At 38.2% G+C, this 23,717-nt stretch overlaps 1 protein-coding gene and 2 long non-coding RNA genes across 3 annotated transcripts; 1 reads left to right on the forward strand and 2 right to left on the reverse strand.

Moving 5' to 3' along the window:
• Positions 1–2,470: 2,470 nt before the first annotated feature.
• Positions 2,471–3,897, reverse strand: LOC121265763. The gene is made up of 3 exons (XM_041169436.1): positions 3,808–3,897; positions 3,600–3,695; positions 2,471–3,469 (listed from the first exon to the last, which is right to left on the reverse strand). Exons 1-3 carry the CDS (start codon positions 3,895–3,897, stop codon positions 3,071–3,073), a joined length of 585 nt encoding a protein of 194 aa, XP_041025370.1. The 3' UTR covers positions 2,471–3,070.
• A 198-nt stretch (positions 3,898–4,095) lies between these two features.
• LOC121265547 lies at positions 4,096–4,963 on the reverse strand. Its single transcript, XR_005940682.1, has 3 exons — positions 4,689–4,963; positions 4,301–4,569; positions 4,096–4,215 (listed from the first exon to the last, which is right to left on the reverse strand). It is a non-coding gene; the product is annotated as an uncharacterized LOC121265547 (long non-coding RNA).
• A 13,728-nt stretch (positions 4,964–18,691) lies between these two features.
• On the forward strand, positions 18,692–22,154 carry LOC121265548. Its single transcript, XR_005940683.1, has 5 exons — positions 18,692–18,751; positions 18,845–18,961; positions 21,589–21,663; positions 21,835–21,912; positions 22,055–22,154. It is a non-coding gene; the product is annotated as an uncharacterized LOC121265548 (long non-coding RNA).
• The last annotated feature ends 1,563 nt before the right edge of the window (positions 22,155–23,717 follow it).

Here is a 23,717-nt window from a genome sequence, read left to right on the forward strand (position 1 = left end):
CCTTTTCAAACCATTTCCATCTAATTTAATAAATTAATGACATTCAATTCATCCATCGAGGTGGGGAATTCACATTAATGTAGTTAATGTACACTGGGGTGGACCAATCGAAACCCAAAACTTAACTACTAAATATTGAGAATACATCATTCAAATATGTCAATTGTGTTGCTCCTCTATCTTTATAAATTATATCTACTCAGATCTAACAATATGCACCTGGGCATGAGAGGTGGGCAGAACAGCTCCTTACAAGATTGCATCAATGCCCTTATACTTGTGGGATATTTCATATTTCCATCTGGACAAACACCAATCAGATAGTTATAGATAAAATGTATCAATACACACCATTAGAGCAGTTATATATAACAAAACGTTCCATTTGTTTAAACCAACATAATGTCAGCGACGGAAGCATGTAAGCAAACCTCAATATGAGTAATCCATCAATCACTTCATTGCCGTCACCCAGATTTACATGTTGGGTCTTATAAAAAAAACTACAACCAAGTAGAATCCCATGCCAAACCACCCACCAGTCCCTCCACTTCTTTTGCCACTTATATCAAAGCCTATAATATTCTTTAGCCTTTTTTATGAGGAAATGCAACAAATTTGCCTTTTACACTCCATTCAGCTATTATAAAGCAAAAACTTACAATATGCAAGGGAAAAACTATATATTATAAGGAAAAAAACACTACATGCCCAGTTTCTCTAAGATGTATATGAGCAACTTTACATACAAAATAAAGGCTACCCTCTACATACCTTTTAACAGGAGCTATTTCAGTCCAATTGGAGATTTTAACAATCAAAATAAATATTTCTAATTATGAAATATCCAAACTCATGAAAAATAGCTTTGTGATGCCATTTGAGGCTTGAGGTGCTCGTATGTCATCAAGATGAAGTGAGGAAATGTGGTTTCGAAATAGGCTCCATCAATGCTTCATACGGCTATTGGAAATCCAGGGGACGATAGTGGGTCACCAAAAACATAATTGGACCTCCACAATATTGTGTTATTGTGGTTTTTTTTTAAACAATAATTATAATAAATAAATAAAAAAATAGCAAAACTAGGTGATTATAACAACACTAGGCAACTCATAGACAACACATAAGAACTAAATCTCACCATAGCAGCCATTCCTTTGCTTGTCAATATATAACACGCATGAATCAGCCCATAGAGCATCTCAGCTGCTCATTCAACCAACTCATTCTCTGTTCCTCTGTAAACATATCACCTGTAAAGCCCAAACATATCACCTGTAAGACTTCTACGGTGGAGATCTAAAACAGTACGGCTTTAGCATAAAAGGAAATCTAAAAGAAGAGAAAGGTAACAATAGCCTTACTGTTTTGTGCTTTTCTTTTCAATATGGACTTGAATGCAGATTGCTTCCTTGGGTTGCTCGAGCAGATTGCTTCCTTTTGCTTTGTGGGAACAAAAAAAATATTAAAAAAAAGCACACCAGATTACCAAACACAGAAAAATATAGTAACCCAAGGAAGCGTTGACTTTAGCATTCAAAATGGCTTCTTTATTTATCTCAACATTTTACACTTCAACGCATTTTAATAAAACTCACAAAATAATATTATTTACAAATCAATTCAAATCATTTTAGCATTAAAAAGCAGTCGACTAAGGGATGGCTTGAATTTGCTTCCTTGATCACCAGGGAGCCTTTCCCCATTTTTTTTAATTATTATTATTATTATTTTTGTAAAGTCAGTTTAATCATATATTCCGTACATCCACAAACTATTACCATGTTACCCACATGTTTAAATTAGTATCACATTACGTTAGGTATTTCAAGTCTTTTTCTTTTTTCTTTTTTCATCGATGATGGCTGGGTTAGTTTGACAGAAAATTAAAAAGAAAAAAAATGATTTTGGCCCTAAAAGCAAGAATATAGGCTTACCATGGGAAGATTCACTATCTGTTTCAGATTCCTCTACAAATGTCAATAAGATGTAAATCAGCAAATATTGACGAGAATGGTAGCCTACAATCATGAGTTTTTGATTAAAAAAGCTTACAAAACCAATAAAAACACAGTATACAGTGTAACCAAGTATGAATGTGTATATATATGCATATACACGCACAACAAGATGGTTATTTCTTTAACGAACAACCAGACTTAATAGAAATGCAGGGCAAATTGTGCAAAAAACCAATCATAGTTGCAAAACTCTAATCCAAACTTGATTGATCGACTGAACAGGAGAAAGATGGAGGATATCCAAAGCTCCTGAATCATTGTTTGGGCCCATCTCCAAAACAATAAATATATTGACATGTAAAATGAAAAAGAATAAATAACAAACAAAAAAAAAAAAAAACTGCACTGTGTTATCCGAAAGTCAATTGTTCTCCAACAGTATCATGGAGAACAGCAGTATCATGTGAACATACCTGCTGCTTGGCAAACCACAGTTTGCTCTGGGGTTGAAGTACGTCCAAATTTATCAAAACTTATCCTATTGAACCACTCATAGACTTCCTTATGTGGAGCATGGTATCTGCAGAAGAAGAACACATAAGGTGGTTATATTGTAGCTAGAGGGATACATTATTTGCTAAACACCCGCAAATGCATTGATCGAGGAAGAGAAAATAAAAGTCTAGGAGAAAGAATCAATGGAAAACAAAACTTCTAAAAACCTTCATCTCTTTCACTGACAATAATCTCAATTCACTGAATTGTCTTTCATCGTGCTGCAATTCTTCGAAGCCCACAATATGTCAGATCCTTACCCAACACCCTCTAGATAATTGGAACAACTCATCAGCATATACCCAAACTTCCACACAGTAAAGTCTAAAAATTCCCTCAACTGCCCAATGACTCCAACGATGCAAAAGTAGACAACCTTAATCTTCACTATATATATATATGTGTGTGTGTGTGTGTGTGTGGATTTGTGAAAATATATATATATATATATATATATATATATATATATATATTGGCCACATACCATCTCCCACCACCAAAAAGTGCTCAAAATACACAAAAAAACCCTTCCCATGCGTTTTGAAGGTAGCTCACTGAGTCTCTCCACGAGACTGGATAGACTCAGGGTAAGACGGGAAATTTTGGAAGAATTCCCTCAACATGTTATCAGTTTCATTTTGCCTCTCACGAAGTGCACGCATTTCATCCCTCATTTCCTCAAGTTGCGTCTTGTAGCTCAAGGCATCTTTCTTGTAGTTGTCGGCGTCTTTCTTGTAGTTGTCGGCGTCTTTCTTGTGTTGTTCAATCAAGGCAAGGTACTCTTTCTCTCGTTCACAGTCCCGTTGTCTTGTCGACTCTGGGATGACCATCTCCCCTAGCCCCCGGGCATATCCTGGTCTATGCCCAAGTACCTCCCTAAACACACTTGCTGCTGCCTTATCGGTGCGTTGTTTAGGCTCTAGATCATCCAGTTTGCTAACCATCTTTTTCTGCACAAGCAAAATTTCATTTTGTTATTGTTAAGTCCTATAATGCCTCATGAATTTATCACTTCCAAATATAAAGTAATTGAACCTTCTATTTGTGTAGCAAATAGCCTAACATAAAGTCCATACTCACATAGGTGTCTTCAGTGGCTGAGGTGACAAATTTACCGTTCTTCTTCGACCAGTGAGTCTCCTTATAAAACTCCACAAAAGTCACATTTGTCGCTCTCTACAAGTGTGTGGAATTTGTATAGTTAGCTATGATCAATCAAAAACATGATTCTACGGAAAATTGGTTGTGACCAAGCAAGTTACCGCATAAATCAGTTGAAAGATTATACCTTCTCCTTCAGTATCCTAACAAAGGATTTGTGGCTTGCTGTGTGGTTATTGGTTAGCTTCTTTCTATTCTCCTGATTTTGTCTTGACATTTTCTGCCATTAAAACCCAATGTTAGTCAACACAAACTATGTCATAAGATAGGAAAATCCTTACTTATTAACTATATATATTTTTTATTTTGAATAACCAATATATACCTCGAAGTCCTCGCTTCCCCACCTCGCACACAGCTTATCCCAGATGATGGGGTCGACAATGCTACTTCTAGAAGACAATGCTTCTTCGTGACTTTTGTATGAGAAATATTTTTTGTGTAATTCGTGATGGAATGAATTGAACCGCTTACGTTGCTGCTTTAAGACTGTTAATCTATGATTCGCCATATCCCAATCTAACACGAAGTCACCCTACGGGGAATGAACATTTCATTAACTGAAGCGATTATTCTTCCCCCACTTCCTTACCCTCAAATTGAAATAACAATTGTCTTACCCGAACACGTTCAATCAACTCGTCCTTTTGAGCCTGCGGCACATCGGTCCATCTAGCATAACTCATGTCACAGTGCTGTTTAACTATTTGCGTTACCCGTGTCGTGAACATGGATGCGTTCTGACAACACGGTGCCGACTCGCCGCCATTAATCTTCAACGGCACTTTTTCGTACGTTCTCAACTTCTCGAACTCAGTGCACTTAGCAGGCCCACGCCTACGTTTGGGTTGTTCCTGGGTAGCTGTAGGCACTGTGGGGGCGGCTACATCTGTATTTCAAGATGGGAACAATTGACTATTATCGAAGGTCATCCTTAATCTTTGGTGTTTACAAATATATAGTTCAACAACAACAATTATTGAAATAACACGCAAATGACAACCATACCGATATCTTCTCTGTTCGGTTCAGGTTCTCTCACAGGTAAGGATTCTCTATGGGCATGGGATGGGGGCTGAGGAATGGGACATGGAGGCTCCCATGGATGACAAGGAGGCTGCGTTGAGTCATCCTAGCCTGACTGATCCGCATCTGAAGTTGAGCTATGGTATGAACTGATACGAGCCCCTTGGGGTCGACGGGCTCTACATGAGTATGGGACAAATCGTCTGGCCCGAATACCTCGTCCAACACCTTTTCCTCGGGAACTTTCTCCCTTTGCATCACCTGCATTTGTACGACATTCCATTAGTGCTAAATATGTTGCCACAAAGGATGCAATGAACTAGCATGCAGGAAATATCCAAGAAACGTACTATAAGAAAGTACGTTGAGTCGAAATATTTATCTTGAACATTAATACTCCTCATTTCCAGCAGACTGAAGATGGGAATGGTCAAACTTTTTTAAGGCCCGGTTACTAGTCCTAGAATCAAGGGAAACATAGTCATTATAATTATTAAAATCAGGTAGGAAAATGCACTACGTATAATAATACATAGGTGGTTATGTTGTTATTTGCATAAGAAAAGACCGAACAACAATACAGCAATCTATACCTCGATCGTGATGCGATATGTGAGTGAATCCTTTATGCTCAGGGACGGGCTCTCTTATTTCACGTGTCACTTTGGCCCCCACTTGAATGCGACACCGTGCCTTTTTACCCCCACCTGAGATGCAGTAATATCAATTTAGTGGTTACAGTTAACTTAGAGATCCCAAAGAATAAAATATCAAGTTACAAGATAAACTGTCAAACTAACTTTTAATAAACATTATAAGGCTATTTGGCAAATGTTTCCAATCACTACTTGAGTCTATACTTAGAAATGCATAGACAATTGTCGGACTCGAAGTAGATATCATTACATCTGTACTCAATTAGTTGAGTGCGCATTCGGGATCTAGAACTTGAAAAAACTATTTATTAAAACAAGTGATACATTACTTGACCCAAATGTACATTAATAGCATCTTGTGATTACAAACTTTAAAGGAACATACATGTAATTCTTCGTACTTTATCTATTGGCCACAAACCATTACAAAAAGGCAAACTAAGTGTCTTTAGTGAAAATAATATTGCTTCTGTTGTCTATTCTGACACGGACTCGTCGTCTGTGGCTACGTCCTCCTCTTCTGAATATCCCCATCGGCATAAGCATCTCCTGAACCAGAAGCAACCATGCCATCATCAATGAAGTTGGATGAATTGATGTCTTCGATAGCCGGACCAGTGACTTCTCGTGCATCAATGTGGATAGGTTCTATATCATTCCTATTAAGTGAAGTAGACACTGGACATGCATAACACAACAATGGTGCATATGTATATGATGGCTCATCTTCTTAATAGACATCATCGTCACTTGATTCGCCATCAATATCTTCTAACACCCTCGGCACTGGTGGAATGTCATATACATTCCTATTCGTGTAATTCTGCACCACAAACCATCTCGCTTGGGCCTTTATATCTCTAATGTAAAAACATTGGGACGCCTGACATGCCAACACAAATGATTCATCCTTATACCAAGTCCTCTCCATGTTGATACTGGTCATATGGTTATCAACTCGTACCCCACGTCAAACCAGTCACACATGAACAAGTACACTCGATGCCGCCCCATGTAGTGTAACTCCACGATATCATTAATAACACCGTAGAAGTCAACATTATTAGTACTTTCGTCACCAGTTACCAACACCCCTAAATTTTGTGTACGCCGCCGAAGTTCACGTTGTTTCGTATGGAACCTTTTGCCATTTATAATGCAAGCAGCATAGGATGCAACATAACGTTCAGGACAACAAGCTAACACATACAGATCAGCAGTCACATCACGTGGGTTGGTGATACGCTGCTCCTGAACCTACAACAATATTCTTGGAAGGTAATCACTTATAGTTTCTTCAACTTAATCGAATTCAGGTTTAACTAACTAGGGAGGGAGCAAAATAGCTTACACGTTGCTTGAACCAAGTTGGAAACTCAGTTTGATGTGTTCGATAGGTACAATTATTTGGACCATGTACATTACATTTCTTGTAGTGCTCCCTGCATTTGGAGAATGCAAAATCGTCCAAGTAATATACGTAAGTTACGTGTTAGGCATACAACATAAATGGGTTGTCCCCAAAAAAGCCATAAGAAAATAATTAATCATAGATCAGATAATGGATGCTTACTTTAGGTAGGGTCCAATCTCATCGCAGTTGTTGAGCACGTACCAGGTGGCTTCCATAAGGAGTTTATTTGATAATTGCAAGTTCAAAGCTATACCCATGGGTCGAACTTTCTAGTTAAAAATCTTGAATCCATCTATATTCTCCGCTTCTCCACCATCAATGTTGCGGTCCATTCGAGTAAACTTCGTCTCAATATCTTGGAAATACATTAAGCAAAAAGTCAGGCATTCGATGTGAATGTTGGCTTCGGCTATTAAGCCTTCTGGGCGGACTTTATTCTTAACATACTGCTTGAACTTGCCGAGATATCTCTCAAATGGATACATCCACCTGTATTGTACTGGACCCCCAAGTATGGCCTCACGGGATGAGTGGACAGCTAAGTGGACCATGACATCAGGAAAAGAAGGGGAAAATATCATCTCCAATTTGCATAGAATTGCAATGATATCAGTTTGGAGCTTGGATAGGCGGTTAACATCTAAGGTTCGGGCGCACAACTCCTTGAAGAAAGTGCTCAATTCAGTCAAGGCCAAGGCAATATCAGTTCGTAAGTACCCCCCAACAGCAATAGGAAGTAGTCTTTGCATGAAAACATGACAGTCATGACTTTTCAATCCTGAGATTTTGCAATCACGTATAGAAACACAACGCGAGATATTGGAAGCGAATCCATCTGGAAATTTCACATCAGCCAACTATTCACAAAATTTATTCTTTTCATCACCGTGTAATGTGTACAATGTATGTGGCATTGTAACACGTTCATCTTCATACTTCAAGTATAATTCTTTTCTGTAGTCCAAAATCTCCAAGTCACGTCGAGAATTGATATTATCCTTAGTTTTACCAGGAACATTCATTAAGTCCACAAGATATTATCAGAAATATTTTTCTCAATATGCATGACATCTAGATTATGTCGAAGACGCAGGGTTGCCCAATACGGTAGCTTGAAGAAAATGCTATACTTTGTCCAGTTCAACTCTTCAGAAGTGCGTTTTCTCTTTCGACGAGATTTACCAAATTGCACATCCCAAGCATCTGTAGTTGAGCTAAAATATCAGCTCCTTCCAAAACACTTGGTGGTATGCGATGATCTTCTTTACCATTGAACAAATGTTTTCTCCTTCTCCACATGTGATCTAATGGCAAGAAATGACGATGTCCCATATAATAATATTTTCTACCATACTTCAACCAATTGGAGTTTGTGCCCTCATTACAGGATGGACATGCCAATTTTCATTTTGTCGACCAGCCAGAAAGATTCCCGTACGCGGGGAAGTCATTGATTGTCCACATTAAAGCAGCATGCAACATGAACGTTTCCTTTGTGGAGGCATTATACTTAGGTACCCCATGTTCCCAAAGTTCAATCAGTTCATCAAGTAACGGTTGCAAGTGAACATCGATGTCATTACCTGCAGATTTTGGCCCAGGAATAATGAGGGATGCATGAAGAACTGATCTTTCATGCACAACCACGGCGGCAAGTTATACGGGACTAGGATTACTGGCCAAATGCTATACGGTTTAGCCATATTGTTGAAGGGATTGAAACAATCACTTGCCATCCCAAGCCTTACATTGCGAGCATCCTGAGCGAACCAACTATGTTCTTCATCAAATTTCTTCCAGGACTCTGAGTCTGCAGGATGTCTCATAATAGCCTCATCGCTCAGCCATTGTTCTTTATGCCATCTCATATCATCTGCTATCTTTGCAGACATGAAGAGACGTTGCAATCTTGGCTTCAAAGGAAAATGCCGCAACACTTTTTGAGGGATAAGACGTGCCTTGTGAGTATTAGGCACCCACCTTGAAGCTTTACAGGTAGGACATTCATTAAGATTAGCATTTTCCTTCCAGAACAAGATGCAGTCATTGGGACATGCATGAATTTTGTGATAGTTGAAACCCAGACTCCGCTCCAATGACCTTGACTCCTCATATGACTGTGGAAGTTCAGCATCAGGAAAGGCAGACCACAACAAGTTAAGTAGCATATCAAACGACTTTATTGACCACCCACCCAGTGTCTTAATGTGTAACAACTTCACAATGAATGATAGTTTTGAGAACTTTGTACAGCCAGGAAAAAGTGGACGTCAGGCATCCTCTAGTATTTGGTTGAAAGATGAACTTGGGGAGGGATCTGGTATTGATCCACTAGTTGGCAATGGATTGGCATGATCATGGGGAACATCAACCAACGTGCCTGATCGGATGTCATCTAACATATGGTCCATGTCATCAATATATTCGTCAGCATAATCAGCAACACTATCGTCGTCGTCGTCATTGAAACTTCGTGTTTCCTCATCCCCATGAAATGTCCAATGGGTATAATTTGGATTGATCCCTTTAATGTACAAGTGACTCTCCACTTCAAATATAGGCAAGAAAAACATATTACGGCATTCACGGCATGGACACTGAATGCGATCAATTCCCAGGGAATGGTTTCGTGCTAGGGTGAGGAAAGTGTTAATCCCCTCGGCGTATGCAGGCGAACGAAGTCTATCAGTCAAGTTCATCCAGCTTTTGTCCAACTAAAAAGGTTGAAAACAACATATTAGCAATATACGTAACTTCAATTTAACTATATGAAGGACGGGTAAAGAATTTGAGTAAGTGCATTGGTGAGGAAAAGTGTACAACGGAGTCGAAGTTACTTGCCTGTGGAGAACAAGAGAAAATGTCATAAACGATACTAACCGGGGCTGTCGTGAAGATGATTGTGGAGTGATGAATGTAGTGGTGAATAGTTGATTGTGTTTATGCCAAGAGTAGTGAAGTGCTGTAGAAAATGTGTCATAATGTTAAACATAGTCATATATGTGAACATTGTTGGTATAGGGCAGAAAGAAGGTGCATATAAAGATGCTAACTAGATGGTCCGACAACAGAAGAGTTGGAACTATCTTGGAGGTTATAGAACCGTGTAGATAGTATGCTTGAATATTATCGTTACTTATAAGAAAAACAAGTACCCCATCTATGAATTAGGTAATGCTCATATGAATTGCACTTGTGAACACAGTACTTGGGCGAAAATAGGGAGGTTGTGGAAAGGAATGAAAAAGCTCTCGACCAGGATGCTTGTTTAATGACTTGTTGTTTAATGATTATTGTAGATATAATCATCCAATGAACGTGTTTTCATGGACACATTTTCCCCGCCTTGATCAGAACTATAATGGGAAGAGGTAGCAAAAACATCATACTATTTCCTAATTTTGGAGTTACCACTTTGACCAATAAAAAAAAAAAAGATTATTATAATGGTGCATTTTATTCTTGAGTGGAAAAAAAAAAAATCTAGAGTAAGATAGAAGCTAGAGTATAGATTGCAATTGAGGGAAATAAAATTGGCCACGACTTCAATAATGCTACAGTAAGGTTAGGAAGCCATAATACTCATCTTTTGTTACTCATCATCCACTACTAAACTTCTAAAAACAGCAATATGTCCATAATACTTGGAATTTTCAAACAATTAATTCAATTGGACCTATAATTGTTTGAGAAGTTTAATTTTGACTCACCGAAATTACATTGACTCACAAACATACATGTAATTATACTCTAAACAGTGTTGGACTTAAAATATGAGAATCACAAAACCAATTTCAGAAAACCCAAAATATCATTTGATATATCTAACTTGCATATTTCACTATATGAGAATTATGCCACAACCCATGCATGAAAACCTTACAAACCGAAACTGCACTTAATGATGCAAACTATCAATGAAACATATCGTCATGAACAGATTTACACACTATAATACCACGAAAAAATGTATTAACTTGAATCAAACCACAATTAACAAAAACGCAAACAATATTCGAAGAAATAATTATGACACATTCGTTGCATTTATGTGTTCCCCTTATGTATTACAACTTAGCAATACAAAGTAAGACCAAATTAGTAATCGGTAATTACTTTTCCAGAAATTAAGAAAACTAAGTTTCAAAACTAAGTCTTTTACATAAAGGTAACGTATACATGTAAAAGAAGCCACAGGATACAACAACTAGGCTTGGCCGAGATGAAAATAGAACAATTGAGTCAAACAAATGCCTATTGTTCCTAAAAAATAATCAGTTTATGTAGGCGATATAAACTGATGTTGTTTTATGTCTACAGTAATTACCTCAAAAGGGCCCACTGCCTCTTTAATAAGATCTTCCAGAAGACATGCACGGAAAGCTCCAACTATCTATGTCACCTCATCCTTTAAATTGTCCTAATTATACACACATTAGCATTTGTTTAGGAAACACTTATTGTTGTGAGAAATAAAAAAGACTGCATAAAGAAAATGCTATGATATATTTCCAAGAATCTAATATTAATATGCAAAACATATACATAGAGACCAATATTAAAGATAGGAAAGAGAACAATTATCAGTTCAGATATGCTTGTCCAACCAGCATATGGTAAGAGATTTCGCAAGATTGTTAAGAGATTTTTATAGTTCAATTAAGGACTTCCTAATTTGTATGAATTAGGAAGTAGGAACAGGCAAACTAACTTAGATGCCACAGCATCATTTTCTATAATTTTAACCCGTGATATTTTCAACAAACTCAATGCAGTCTATAACCGAAAGGGGCACATATAATATGTATATATATGTATGTACATATATTGTAGAAGCAAGCCTTAAAAAATAGATTTTTACTAAACCATGCAGTTCTTATAAATAGAAGTATAAACCTTTAAAAGAAATTAAAACGAACAAAAAAAAAAAAAAAACCAATAGAAGGCTGCATGCACCAAAATGACTGTGGGTGTAAGTAGTTTGACCCAAAAGCTAAACAAGTCAATGTACGTACCCATTGTGAAAGAACTATGAAGTGGGGCAAACTCGGAAATATGAAAAGGTAGAACTGTTCATATTTATTTATCCACTTTATAAGCAAATCGAATTAAATACAACCCGTGTTTTTTTTTTTTAAAGAAGAGTCGGAAGCCACCTGTCCATTAGTGATCCCGTCCCAATTTTATTAAAAAAACCTCACTTATGGCGGAGGAAAACCCTGGTTACAAAACCGATACTCGGGAATTGCAAACATCCCTTGTATCTAAACCAAAACCTAAAATCAAAATTACAAAACCACCTAAAACAGCAGACCCAACCTAATCTAACCCAAAAACCTGCTACTCAAAATAAACTGCCTATTAATACAAAACAAGACAGAAACCCGAACGCCTCCTCCACGAAACATAAATCTGCACGAACGAAAACCAGCAGCGACCGGCAACACGCACAGTTTAACTCAACTAGTTCTTCCGCCTAATAGAAGGGAGACCCCATTTATCAACTCTAATCAAGCCCCGTAACAGAGGAGAAACCTCCCCCATACTCTGCCATTCCACATCACCATCACTTGCTCCCCTTCTAGCTAACCAGTCCGCAACAGCATTTTCTTCCCTATGAATGTGCATAAACCGAATATCCATATTAATGAGCTGAAGTTGCAATTCCTCCCAAAAATCCTCCAAATACCAGCTACCACATCTGTTCTTATCTAACCATGCCAGAATCACTTTAGAATCCATTTCTATATCAACTGCACTGAAATTCATGTTCTTACAATATTTGACACCTTCCAAAAGCGCTCTTAACTCTGCATAAGTACTATTACCATACCCGATATTCTTAGCAAAAGCTAACAGCAACCTCCCATGCATATCCCGAATCACACCTCCTGCCCCTGACTCACCTGGATTCCCTAGACTACTACCATCCGTATTTAGCTTCACACAGCCTTGAGCTGGCTTAGACCATGCTATGTAATTAATTTGTTGTTGCTTGATTGGAACTTTCTGTATATTGAAACAATTAAGAATGTAAAAGTCAGTTTGAGTGAATTTCTTAGGCTTTGAAAACCCTTGACAGATAACGCCCACCCATTGTTTGATAGATTGCCACACAACTTGACCAGATTCCATCTTCCCTTCCATACGTGCCTTACATCTCCTATTCCATAGCCTCCACGAAATAACTGTAGGTAATACACCCAATATGACACCAGCTTGAGAGGCATTTGAAGCCCTCCGAAACCAATTAAGACAGGTTTCATACCAATTTCTTCCAATTGGAAGACCAAGCAAAACTCCAATTTTTATCCAGACTTCAGCAGCCACTTCACCAGCAAATAAAACATGATTTAAGTCTTCATATTTTCCTTGAATACAGCAATTGCATCTCGAGACTAAAGGGATACCAATTCTCCGAACTTTATCATCCACTGCTAAAGCTCCATGCCAAGCCTTCCACATTAGAACAGAAAATTTTTTTGGAAGAATGTTATTCCAAATCCATTTATGCCCCTCTAAATTCTGTCCTCTAACACGAACACATTCCCAAGCTGATTTTGTTGAAAACTTACCATTTTCACTATTAGCCCAGATTAGCAAATCCCTTCCTTCCTTACAATTAGCAATAACCTCTAGAACCCTCTCTGTATTCTCAGTCCCCACAAGCCTCTCTAACCGAACCATATCCCATCCTCTATCCAAATTACAATCTTTAATCTTCAAAAGAGGCTGTTCACTCACAAAACAATTTTCTGCAAGAGGACCCTGCTCCAGCCAATTATCATACCAAAAAAATACATTACCTTCTCGAATTTTCCATTTAGAATTACTCAAAACTGTGGGAATACTTCTAACAATCATCCGCCAAAAACTTGTGCCCTTTTGAGCATCCAGCAGCAACAAAGGTTTGTTCCCCACATATTTCGAACGAAAAAAATTTGTCCAAAGAGAATCCTCATTCAACAACTTCCGGGCAAGTTTTAAATGAAGGGCCTTTTGCATATCATCAAACAATCTAATACCCAAACCTGCTTCTTCTATTGGTTTACAAATAGACCTCCAAGCAACCCATTTTTTCTTACTCTTTCCATCCCTTTCTCCCCAAAAAAAAGAGCTCATTAACCGATTTAATGAAGAAATAACTAACTTTGGAACCTTTAAAACTGCTAATTGATGTAAAGCCATACTAGCCAGAACATGCCTCAATAGAATCACTCTACCCCCTGCTGAAAGTAATTTCATTTTCCAGCCACTAATTTTTTTTTTTTAACCTTGTTCTCCAACTCTTCCAAATCGCCAATTTTCATTCTACCCGAATAATAGGCACCCCCAAATATTTAAAAGGAAACTGACCTTCCGAAAACCCCGTCAATCTTTTGAGATTCCTTCTTCTAGCCATCGGAAGTGTTTTAGAGAAATACATAGCAGTTTTCTCTTTATTAATCAATTGACCAGACCACTTTTCATAAGTATTCAAAATATCTAGAAGACACCGAATTGATCGACAACCACCATTAGTAAAAATGACCACATCATCCGCATACATTAGATGAGATACTAAAATCGTACCTCTAGGTTGAGAGAAGTGTCCAAAACTATTTTCTGCCACCTTTTGTTTTATTAGTCGAGAAGGACCTCTTGTAAGATAATAAACAAATAAGGCAACAAAGGATCACCTTGCCTCAATCCTCTACCACTTTTAAAAAAACCTTTCGTTGTACCATTCATTAAAATCGAATACCAAGGCGTAGTAATACACTCCCTAATTAATCCACAAACTGTAGGAGAAAACCCAAAAATTTGGAGCACCTTCAAGAGGAACTCCCACTCAGCACGATCATATGCCTTGGCCATATCAAGCTTCAATACCACATTTCCCCCATGAATTTTTTTATTTATAGAATGGACCATTTCTTGAGTTAGACTAATGTTTTCAAAAATACTTCTTCCAGGAATAAACGCACCTTGTTCAACGGAAATAATTTTTGGAAGCATAATAGCCAAACGATTGACAATCATCTTTGAGCAAATTTTATAAAACACCGAACAAAGACTTATTGGTCTAAATTTCTCAAACCCTGTTGGCTTATCTACCTTAGGGATTGGGACTACATATGAAGACGTATAAAATCTCGACCATTTACCTCCTCTAAAAAATTCTTCCACCGCTTGCATCATATCCACCTTAATAATATCCCAGACACTCTTAAAAAAACCCAACCCAAAACCATCCGGCCCTGGCGCACTATTAGAAGGAATGGAGTCCAAAGCATTTTTCACTTCATTAATCGAAGGAACTACACCAATAGCCTCATTTTCCTCCAATGAGATAACCGACGATATAATATGTGATAAATCCGGTATACTATCTTGACTTTCTGCTTGTAAAAAGTTTGAGAAATAATGGACTGCACCTAAATGGATCTCCTCAGGAGATCTCAAATAAGTTCCATCATGAAGCCTCATTTCCGTGACTCTTTTTTTCCTTTTATAAGATAAATACGTATGAAAGAAAGATGAATTTTGATCCCCTTCCGCACGCCATTTAAGTTTAGCCATTTGAGCCAATCTAATTTCTTCCCGGCTGCGCCAACTAGCTAATTCCATATTTTTACTCACAAGATCCTGTTCAAGCCCCGGGTCCCAATGCTGTTGAAGATCGGATTCAAGCTCCTCAATTTTATTTTCTAACCCCTAAATATGAATTTCAGTTCTGCCAAATATACTTTTATTCCATTCATGTAAAGCACCTCTCAATCTTTTAAGCTTAAAAGCCAACTTCAGAAGTCCCATTCCACTCACCCCCTCTTGCCAAATTCTGCTCACAAATTGATGAAAATCTGGATGCTCAATCCACATTTGTTGAAACCGAAATGGAGAAGGCCCATACAAAAAAATATCAGACTGAAATTGAATAAACATAGGCGAATGATCTGATGTAGATCTCGATAAATAGCAATTAGTCACATTTGGAAATCTGGTCAAGCAACTGGCATTTAATAATCCTCTGTCCAATTTTACCCAACTACGTGCTAACCCTCTTTGGCCATTACACCAAGAAAACCTTCTTCCCGACGATTTCATGTCCATTAAACCACAAGTATCAATCCAATTATTAAATTCCTCCATTGCCATTCTCGGACGAGATCTACCACCTCGACGTTCTGAATCTTCCCTTATAATATTAAAATCCCCTACAACAATACAAGGTTCATTTCCTAGTATTTGACCATTAAGGGACTCCCACACTTCTCTCCTATTAACCATATTACATTTGGCGTACACAAAGCAACAAATGACAGTATTATCACCAACCCCAACACGAATTAAGATATATTGTTCTTTACAAAGAATCGGCTGAACTAAAATATCATCTTGCCAAAGCACCCAAATCTTACCAGACTCCCCATCATTAGTAATAACCTTATCCATATGTAAAAACTAAATGACATCCTGAACCTTATCCGATGAAGCAAAAGGTTCCATTAAAGCAACAATTTTCGGTTTTAATTTCCTAACCAAAATTTTTAATCGACCTCTAGAAGTTCCAATCCCTCTAATATTCCAAGATAAAATAGGGCCAATCATAGAGAAAATTTATTAGGTCGAGAGCTCACCCGATTCGAACTTCTAACCTTTTGAAATATTTTCCGAGCTCCTTTTCGCTTAGCATCCGCACCCTCATTATCCGAGGCATAGTCTTTTTGTTTAGAAAAATGTTCCACATTTAAATCCGTATCTGGTTCAGAAACCGTATCCTCCATACATTCAGGATTCTCCTCTGGTATTCTTTCCAGCTCCGAGTCTGAAACTATCTGCTCTACTCCCTTGTCAAAATTCAAATTACTCTCCAAATTTTATTTGTTGACAGCCCCAGCAAAACTCTCTACCAGCAAACCCTCCCCTGCCAAATTCTCCATATCATTTATTTGCATGCCCTCCATTTCATCTTCTTCTATCTCCTCTACATGATATTCCTTACCAGATGATACATTTTCTTCAATCAACCTAACTTCCATTTCTTGTCCCTCCAAATTTTCCAGAGGCTCTCCCTCCTTTTCACCCACGTCCTGATGTTGATCTTGTGCACCACAATCCCGTATCTTTTTTTCCGGATCGCCTTTTTCCATTCCTACTTCCGTCATCATCACTCCCTTGCCTTTATCCAACTCAACATTTATATCAGTTTGTGGCTCTGTTTTTTTTTTCTTCAGCATCTTTTACATTCTTTCGCATCCAAATCTTTTCTCCATCTTTACGATTCTTCAAATTACAAGTATGTGCATTATGCCCTTGAACTTTATAATTTATACAAAACGCTGGAAGTGTCTCATAAAGAATTTCCTGCTTACGTCCCGACCCTGGCATCCCAATCCAAAAATAAGAAATCGGTTTTTTTGAAGCATCCATCTCCAAGCATAAACGTGCATCCGTGCGAGTTGCACATTTTGTTGGATTATCTCTTCTAATGTATCTACCAATCGGAGCAGTGAAAATCTTTAGAAAAGATTCATGATAAAAATTTGGTGGCAAACCAGGCAACACAATCCAAACTGGGACCAACGACAGCTCCTCATCTTCATTAAAATCTGGTTTCCAATGAAAAGCTCGATACTGAACCCCATTCACCTCACAAGTTTCCCGAGAAATAGCTTTCAAGAAATCTTGCTCATTTGTCATTCGAATGAAAATATTTCTTGGTCTCCTCATAGCTGTAACCATCGGCATACAAGATAATCCCCAGCGGATATGTATAAACGACCGAATCACATCCAACGAGGGTCTCTGTCTTAGGAATTTCAATACAATAGAAAAACGAAAAGGTTTCACAGATCGAGCAATTTCCTCCTTAGTGAACTGAAAACATATTTCTCCATCCACGTACTTCGGCCCACGATGAGGCACCGATAATTCTGGAAGTGGTTGCGGAACCACAGAGACCAGTTCTGCAAAGGAACATCGACCTGCCTCGACATTCTTGGCCGCCATGGCCCCCTGAGAGGACCCGATGCCAAACTCTTGTTTAACAACCCGTGTTTGATCATAAGATGTTACATCAATATTGGAATTAAAAAACATTAAAAAAAAACCCCTCTTTTACCTCAAGAGACATGCCATAAATCCATATATATCCACTTTATCTATATTCCCCATGCATGTATGTATCCTCCCACACCAATCTTTTGACTTATCAATGATCTCTCACTCTCACACGTTTGTGTATAAATATATTCACAAACATCTAAAAACCTTCCTATTTTCATGAATTAAATTAATCACGTATGTATATAGATCTATATACGTGATTAATTTTTGGTGTCAAGTGGAGTGGATTTAAGAATTATCCTAAAACATAGTGTTTTTTTATAAGAGATCTATGATAGCTCAAAGAGTTCAATCTGTATATTAATATTTGATATGACAAAGCATCTATAATTTCAAAGCTCGTCTCGATATGTTTTTTTATTTTACTCATAACTAATATTTGTAATAAACCATAATTTATCATCATACCCACTCATCATTATATGGTATTAGATGATTGATTAACAAGTGGAAAATTAAAAAAAAAAAACATTTCTCAAACATTTAATATCACCCTATGGAATAATGAGAGGATGATAAATGAATGGAAGATGAATAAATTGTATACCATTTATTTTCAGTTGAAGAATACCTATTTACGAGTGACGAACGTGCAAACCGTAACATGGATATATTGAGGGATTTCTGCATGGAGCAAAACATCAAGTACTTTTATGATATCAAAGACCTCAGTAATTTTAAGGTATGCTTTACCCTCTTTTTTGTTTACTCTCAATTTGCTAATCCATTCTCCTTGTAGTGAGAGTTTACTTGTCCAAAAAATAAAAAAACTTAAAGTTTACTTCCTAAAATTTGAGGCCAAGATGGATTTCAAAGGTGTGTGCCATATTGCTCTTGAGCAAGAAGGTCATTGCAGGCCTGGAGAGGTATAGTTCTTTTATAAATCCATTGCATAGCAAACAATTTATTGATTTTATGCCTTTGTATTCCACTTATTAAACCCTTTTCATTGACTTCAGGTCCTGCTGGGAACAGACTCTCACACTTGTACAACTGGAGCAGTTGGTCAGTTTGCCACTGGAATTGGCATCACTGATGCAGGTCTTGTTATTGGCACTGGGAAGCTCCTGCTCAAGGTTTATAGATGCTTCATTTTGTTGTCCGACAGTTATTGTGCTGTTTTTAATATCTATGACTTCTTTATGATGTACAAACATATATTGGCTTAAGTTTGTACAATCTTGGTGAATTTTACAAATTATATATGTTCCCCTATCCCACATCTAGTTATCATACTATATATGTTTCCTTAGTTCCTTTTGTCTGGAAACAACACTAACGTTATGTCGAGCACTTGTATACATCCTTACTCTAGTCACTTATGTAACACCCCGTATTTTAGTGTATTTTTACTGAAGGAATTATTTTTATGTAATTAAAATAATTTCTCTTATTTTAAATTGGTTGGATTTTTAGTGAGTTTATTTCTATGATTTTAATTGGTGGAAATTAATTTTTATGTGCTTTCTTAATATTTATTTATTGTTGTGCATTTAAATTGTTTTTCATATTTAATTAATTACTGTGGGATTTAATTATTTCAATTTGACTTTACCATTACGTTTAAATTATTTCATTTAACTTGTGGTTTTAAAATCGTTTCCGTTGGATCATTTTCGTGACCCAAGTTATGAGGATTGGACCTCATTTCTTTTCCCTCTATTTTTTCTTTTCCTTTTCTTTTTCTTTTCTTCTTTTCTTTTTTTTTTCTTTTTCTTTTTCTTCTCCCGGTTTCCTCCCCGGGGTGCGCGAGTTCTCTCTCTCTCTCTCTCGCCGTGCGTGGCTTCCTCCCCAGCCCGCCGCCGTGCGCCGGCGGTGGTCGACACCGCCCGGCTCCACCGCTCCCCCTGCCACCGGCGATCACCTCCCTCCATTTCCAGCTCCTCCATCGTCGCCGTTAACCACCACGAACCCATTGAAGCCGCGGCGTTCCATGCACCACTGCGCCGCCGTCGCGCCACCTCCGGCCACCATCTTCCTACCACTTCATCCCCGGCCTCTTGGCAACCCATTGGACCCAACCCCAGCTCCGATCCGTCACCGGTGAAGCCCCACCAAGTCCATCTCCGATTTGTACTTTTTTGGCCTAAAACCACCCCTTGCGCCGCCACCCACGGCAAACCACCACCACCACTAGCTTCACCGACCTCCCTAGGCCCTACCCTATCAATCTTGGGTCTTCGTTTGTCCTCGTTGAAAAGTTGGTATTTGTGACCCACGGCCACAGTGTATTTTACACTGTGGTGTTGCTCAAACGTCGCCTTTTTCAACTTCGCGATCCTCGGAAAATTATTATATTGCACTGTAAGTATTTCTCCAAAGAACTTTCGTAATTTAAATGTATTTTTGCACTAACCCATTTCACTGTGTTTTTGGCATGCCGGACTGAGTCCGAGGAGTTCGGGGGTCGGATGGATTTGTGATTGGAGTTGTTTGGTTGGATTTGATTGGATTGGTATTTGTTGGTTTGGATATTGTGTTGGTACATGTGCATTTCATCATTTCATGCATGATCATGTTTGTAAAAGAAAACTGGGTTTTTGTGTATTGCATTCATGTTCATGTACTTTGAAAAGCTATGATTTTATGTGTTAATATTTTTGGTGCGTGTGTATCACGACCCCAAGCAGAGATGGGGCATTAACTCGGTGGAGCTCCTCTAGTTACTCGGGAGCGGAATATACTGAGTAACGTCCCCTGGGTTGTCGCCGGGCGACAATGGGATCGGACGAGATGGTCTCGTGCCGACTCCGTGGTCCTTCTGCTGGCGGGGACTAGAGGATGTCTGGCCACGTACGCGCTGGGCGCGGAACTGGGCATCGCTCGTTGCGTAGTGTGAGTGCTTGGCCACGTACACGCTGGGCGCGGAACTGAGCACAGCTGCGAAGCCAGGACGTGCGGATGGTCCATAGGGGAGACCATGGTGCATATGGAAATAATGCATGGTGCATTTGGGATTAATGCACTATTTTCTGGGAAAATAGTGCGAGTTGATTTTGGACCAAAATGAGATTGCGGTGTGTGTTGGAAAATTTATCATTTTCGGGGAAAATGATGTTTTGTGGAAAAATGCATGTTTTCATGTGCATGCATGTTAGTTGCGTTTAATGCATTTTATATTACGTTGTTGTTTGGGTTATACTTACCTGCAAGACCATTTTGTGGTGTCGCAGATTTTGATGCTGATGAGGAGGAGGAGGGCGAGCCTGAGGAGACTGCTCCGCCTGAGGAGTGATCTGGGATCACTCGTTTGTACATTTAAAACTATTGTAAATTATTTTATGGATGACTGTATAACTGCTGTTTAAATCTTTACTGATGTTTGATTGTAATTAAATTATGGTACTTAGTTGACTATCCGCTGCGTTATTTTATTTGAACACTGTTGCATGTACACACACTGGCACTTCGTTGGGATGTGTGACCGTGTTGTCACCATCCTAGCATCTCGATCCCTGTGTATTTTTATAAGGGGGATTGGGGGCGCCACAACTTAGTTTTGCATTTTTTTACTGATTGGCAGGTAGTTAAGAAACCTAAAGAATATGGGAGGGTTGTGCTTTTCAATTTTCCTCAAGCTTTGTGTTTGCCTATTTTCTGCAATCTGTTTCTGTGCTATATCTCAGACAACTTTTTATTTTCTAATGTCAAATTGCAATTTTTGTATCCTTATATCAATTTTTTATGCAACTTTCATTTTCAGGTTCCCTCAACTCCGAGATTTGTAATGGATGGTGAGATGCCAAATTATTTGCTTGCAAAAGATTTGATTTTACAAGTAAGTTAAACTGGTCCTTCAGTCTAGAATTTTCTTTAAATGCTCCTGATGCAGCCTTATACAATAAAGCACTTTTATTGCATGGGCCAATATTTATAAAGTGGTTCATGTAAATAAATATATCTTCCCTTTTCCATTTTGCCACATTTCTGAACAATCTTTACGTTACAGATTATTGGTGAAATATCTTTATATGGTGCAACATATAAATCTATGGAGTTTGTTGGCACAACTGTTGAAAGCTTAACTGTAAGTAAATTTTAAAAGACAGTTACAGCATTTACTGCATCTATGGTATTAGTACAAATTTACATATGTGATGTTAACCATGTTACTATTTGTGATTGTTCAAGTGGATCAATATAAGTCTCTAATCCTCTGTACTTTATAGATGGAAGAAAGGATGACATTATGTAACATGGTTGTTGAAGCTGGGGCAAAGAATGGTGTTGTCCCTGCTGATAGCGCTACATATAAGTACCTTGAGGTTAGTGTTACTGATCATCAAATCCTGATTTGGTTCGATGGTTGTCTTTGTATCTGCGCACGCACAACACAGTTAACTCTGATGTATGTATTAGCTATGCATGTTCGTGCAAACATACTAATATGTTTCAGAATATTTTACTCCGTTTGAGCCATATATCACCACTTGGATATATGAAACTCATTCATATTTTTGATCCTAAAACTTGACTAAAACAGAACATGAGCCTGGGTGTGAAACTCATCTTGTCTTAAGCATTGTCACCTAGATGAAAAACTTATTGATTAGGAAATTTGCTATTTTGGAAAAGAAGATATTTTCCCTTATGTAATAAACCATAATCTATCATCATACCCACTCATCATTATATGGTATTAGATGATTGATTTATTAGAATTAATAATTCTGATTTACCATTAGTTTTACATAAGCAAGAAAATAAATCAAAGTCTGAAGTACATTCCAGAATTGCACTGTAGAGGCACCATGTTGGTTGTTCTCTACGGTTCTTTGTAACAAACTTAGATTCCTTTTTACCGTGTATATATAACCATACAAGTGGAATACAATTGAGGAAATTCATTCTGCCTTTGTGCACTGTCTGCTGCATTCTTCTTTATTCTATCATGGCATCCAGAGCCAGCGACTAACTGTCTCTGATCTATGGCTGAATCATCTTCCCCCAATCCTCCTATTCCTCCTACCTCTTCTTCCTCCTCCACCATCACCTCATCCTTCTCACATATAGTTACCACTAAACTGACCAATGAAAACTACCTTTTATGGAAGGTCCAGACCTTTGCATATCTACGTGGTCAAGACCTCTTCTCTTTTGTTGATGGCTCATCTCCCACCCCGCCCCAATTTCTTCCTGCTTCCTCAACTGAAAATCCAAAAATCAACCCAGCCTTCCTCTCCTGGAGATGTACTGATCAACTGGTTCTCAGTATTCTCTTTTCCTCCCTTTCTGAATCTATCCTGACTCATGTTCTTTCCTCTACCACTACTCATCACTTATGGACTACTACTCTTTCTTCCATGTTTTCCTCCCACTCTCAGGCAAAATATTTTCAAATCCGTTTTCAACTTACAAACTTATCCAGAGGTGATCAAAATATTTCTGACTATTTTGGGAAAGTCCGTCAACTTTCTGATTCTCTTGCTTCCAATGGGGCACCTATCTCAAATAAGGATATTGTCACCTACCTACTCAATGGCCTAGGTCCTTCATATGAGTCCTTTGTGACGTCCATCACCACTCGGTCTGAACCCATTTCGTCTCATGAACTCTACCAACTTCTTCTTATACATGAAACCAGACTTTCCCATAATAACAGATCTTCTTCTTCTTCATTTGAACCGTCTATAAATTTCTCTTCCTCTACCAGAGATCAACGAGGTCGAAGTTTCTCAAGGGGTGGACGTCAAGGTCGTAGCAGAGGTCGCTACCCTTACAATGGCCGGGGTGGTCGTCCTTCTGCAACTCAAAATTTCTCTCAGCCATTCAATACCCAGCGTCCCACTTGCCAAGTGTGTTAGAAAACTGGTCACGTTGCTCTTCAATGTC

This window comes from Juglans microcarpa x Juglans regia, chromosome 5D, assembly GCF_004785595.1.
Source record: "Juglans microcarpa x Juglans regia isolate MS1-56 chromosome 5D, Jm3101_v1.0, whole genome shotgun sequence".
Taxonomy (NCBI): Eukaryota; Viridiplantae; Streptophyta; class Magnoliopsida; order Fagales; family Juglandaceae; genus Juglans; species Juglans microcarpa x Juglans regia.

What these genes read in the sequence shown, in the direction of transcription:
- LOC121265763 (XM_041169436.1), bottom strand. Translation starts at nt 3,897, where the DNA reads ATGTCAAGACAAAATCAGGAGAATAGAAAGAAGCTAACCAATAACCAC. An exon ending in TTAGGATACTGAAGGAGAAG is followed by an intron (nt 3,696 to 3,807) that starts GTATAATCTTTC and finishes ACACACTTGTAG; the next exon opens with AGAGCGACAAATGTGACTTT. An exon ending in CAGCCACTGAAGACACCTAT is followed by an intron (nt 3,470 to 3,599) that starts GTGAGTATGGAC and finishes TTGCTTGTGCAG; the next exon opens with AAAAAGATGGTTAGCAAACT.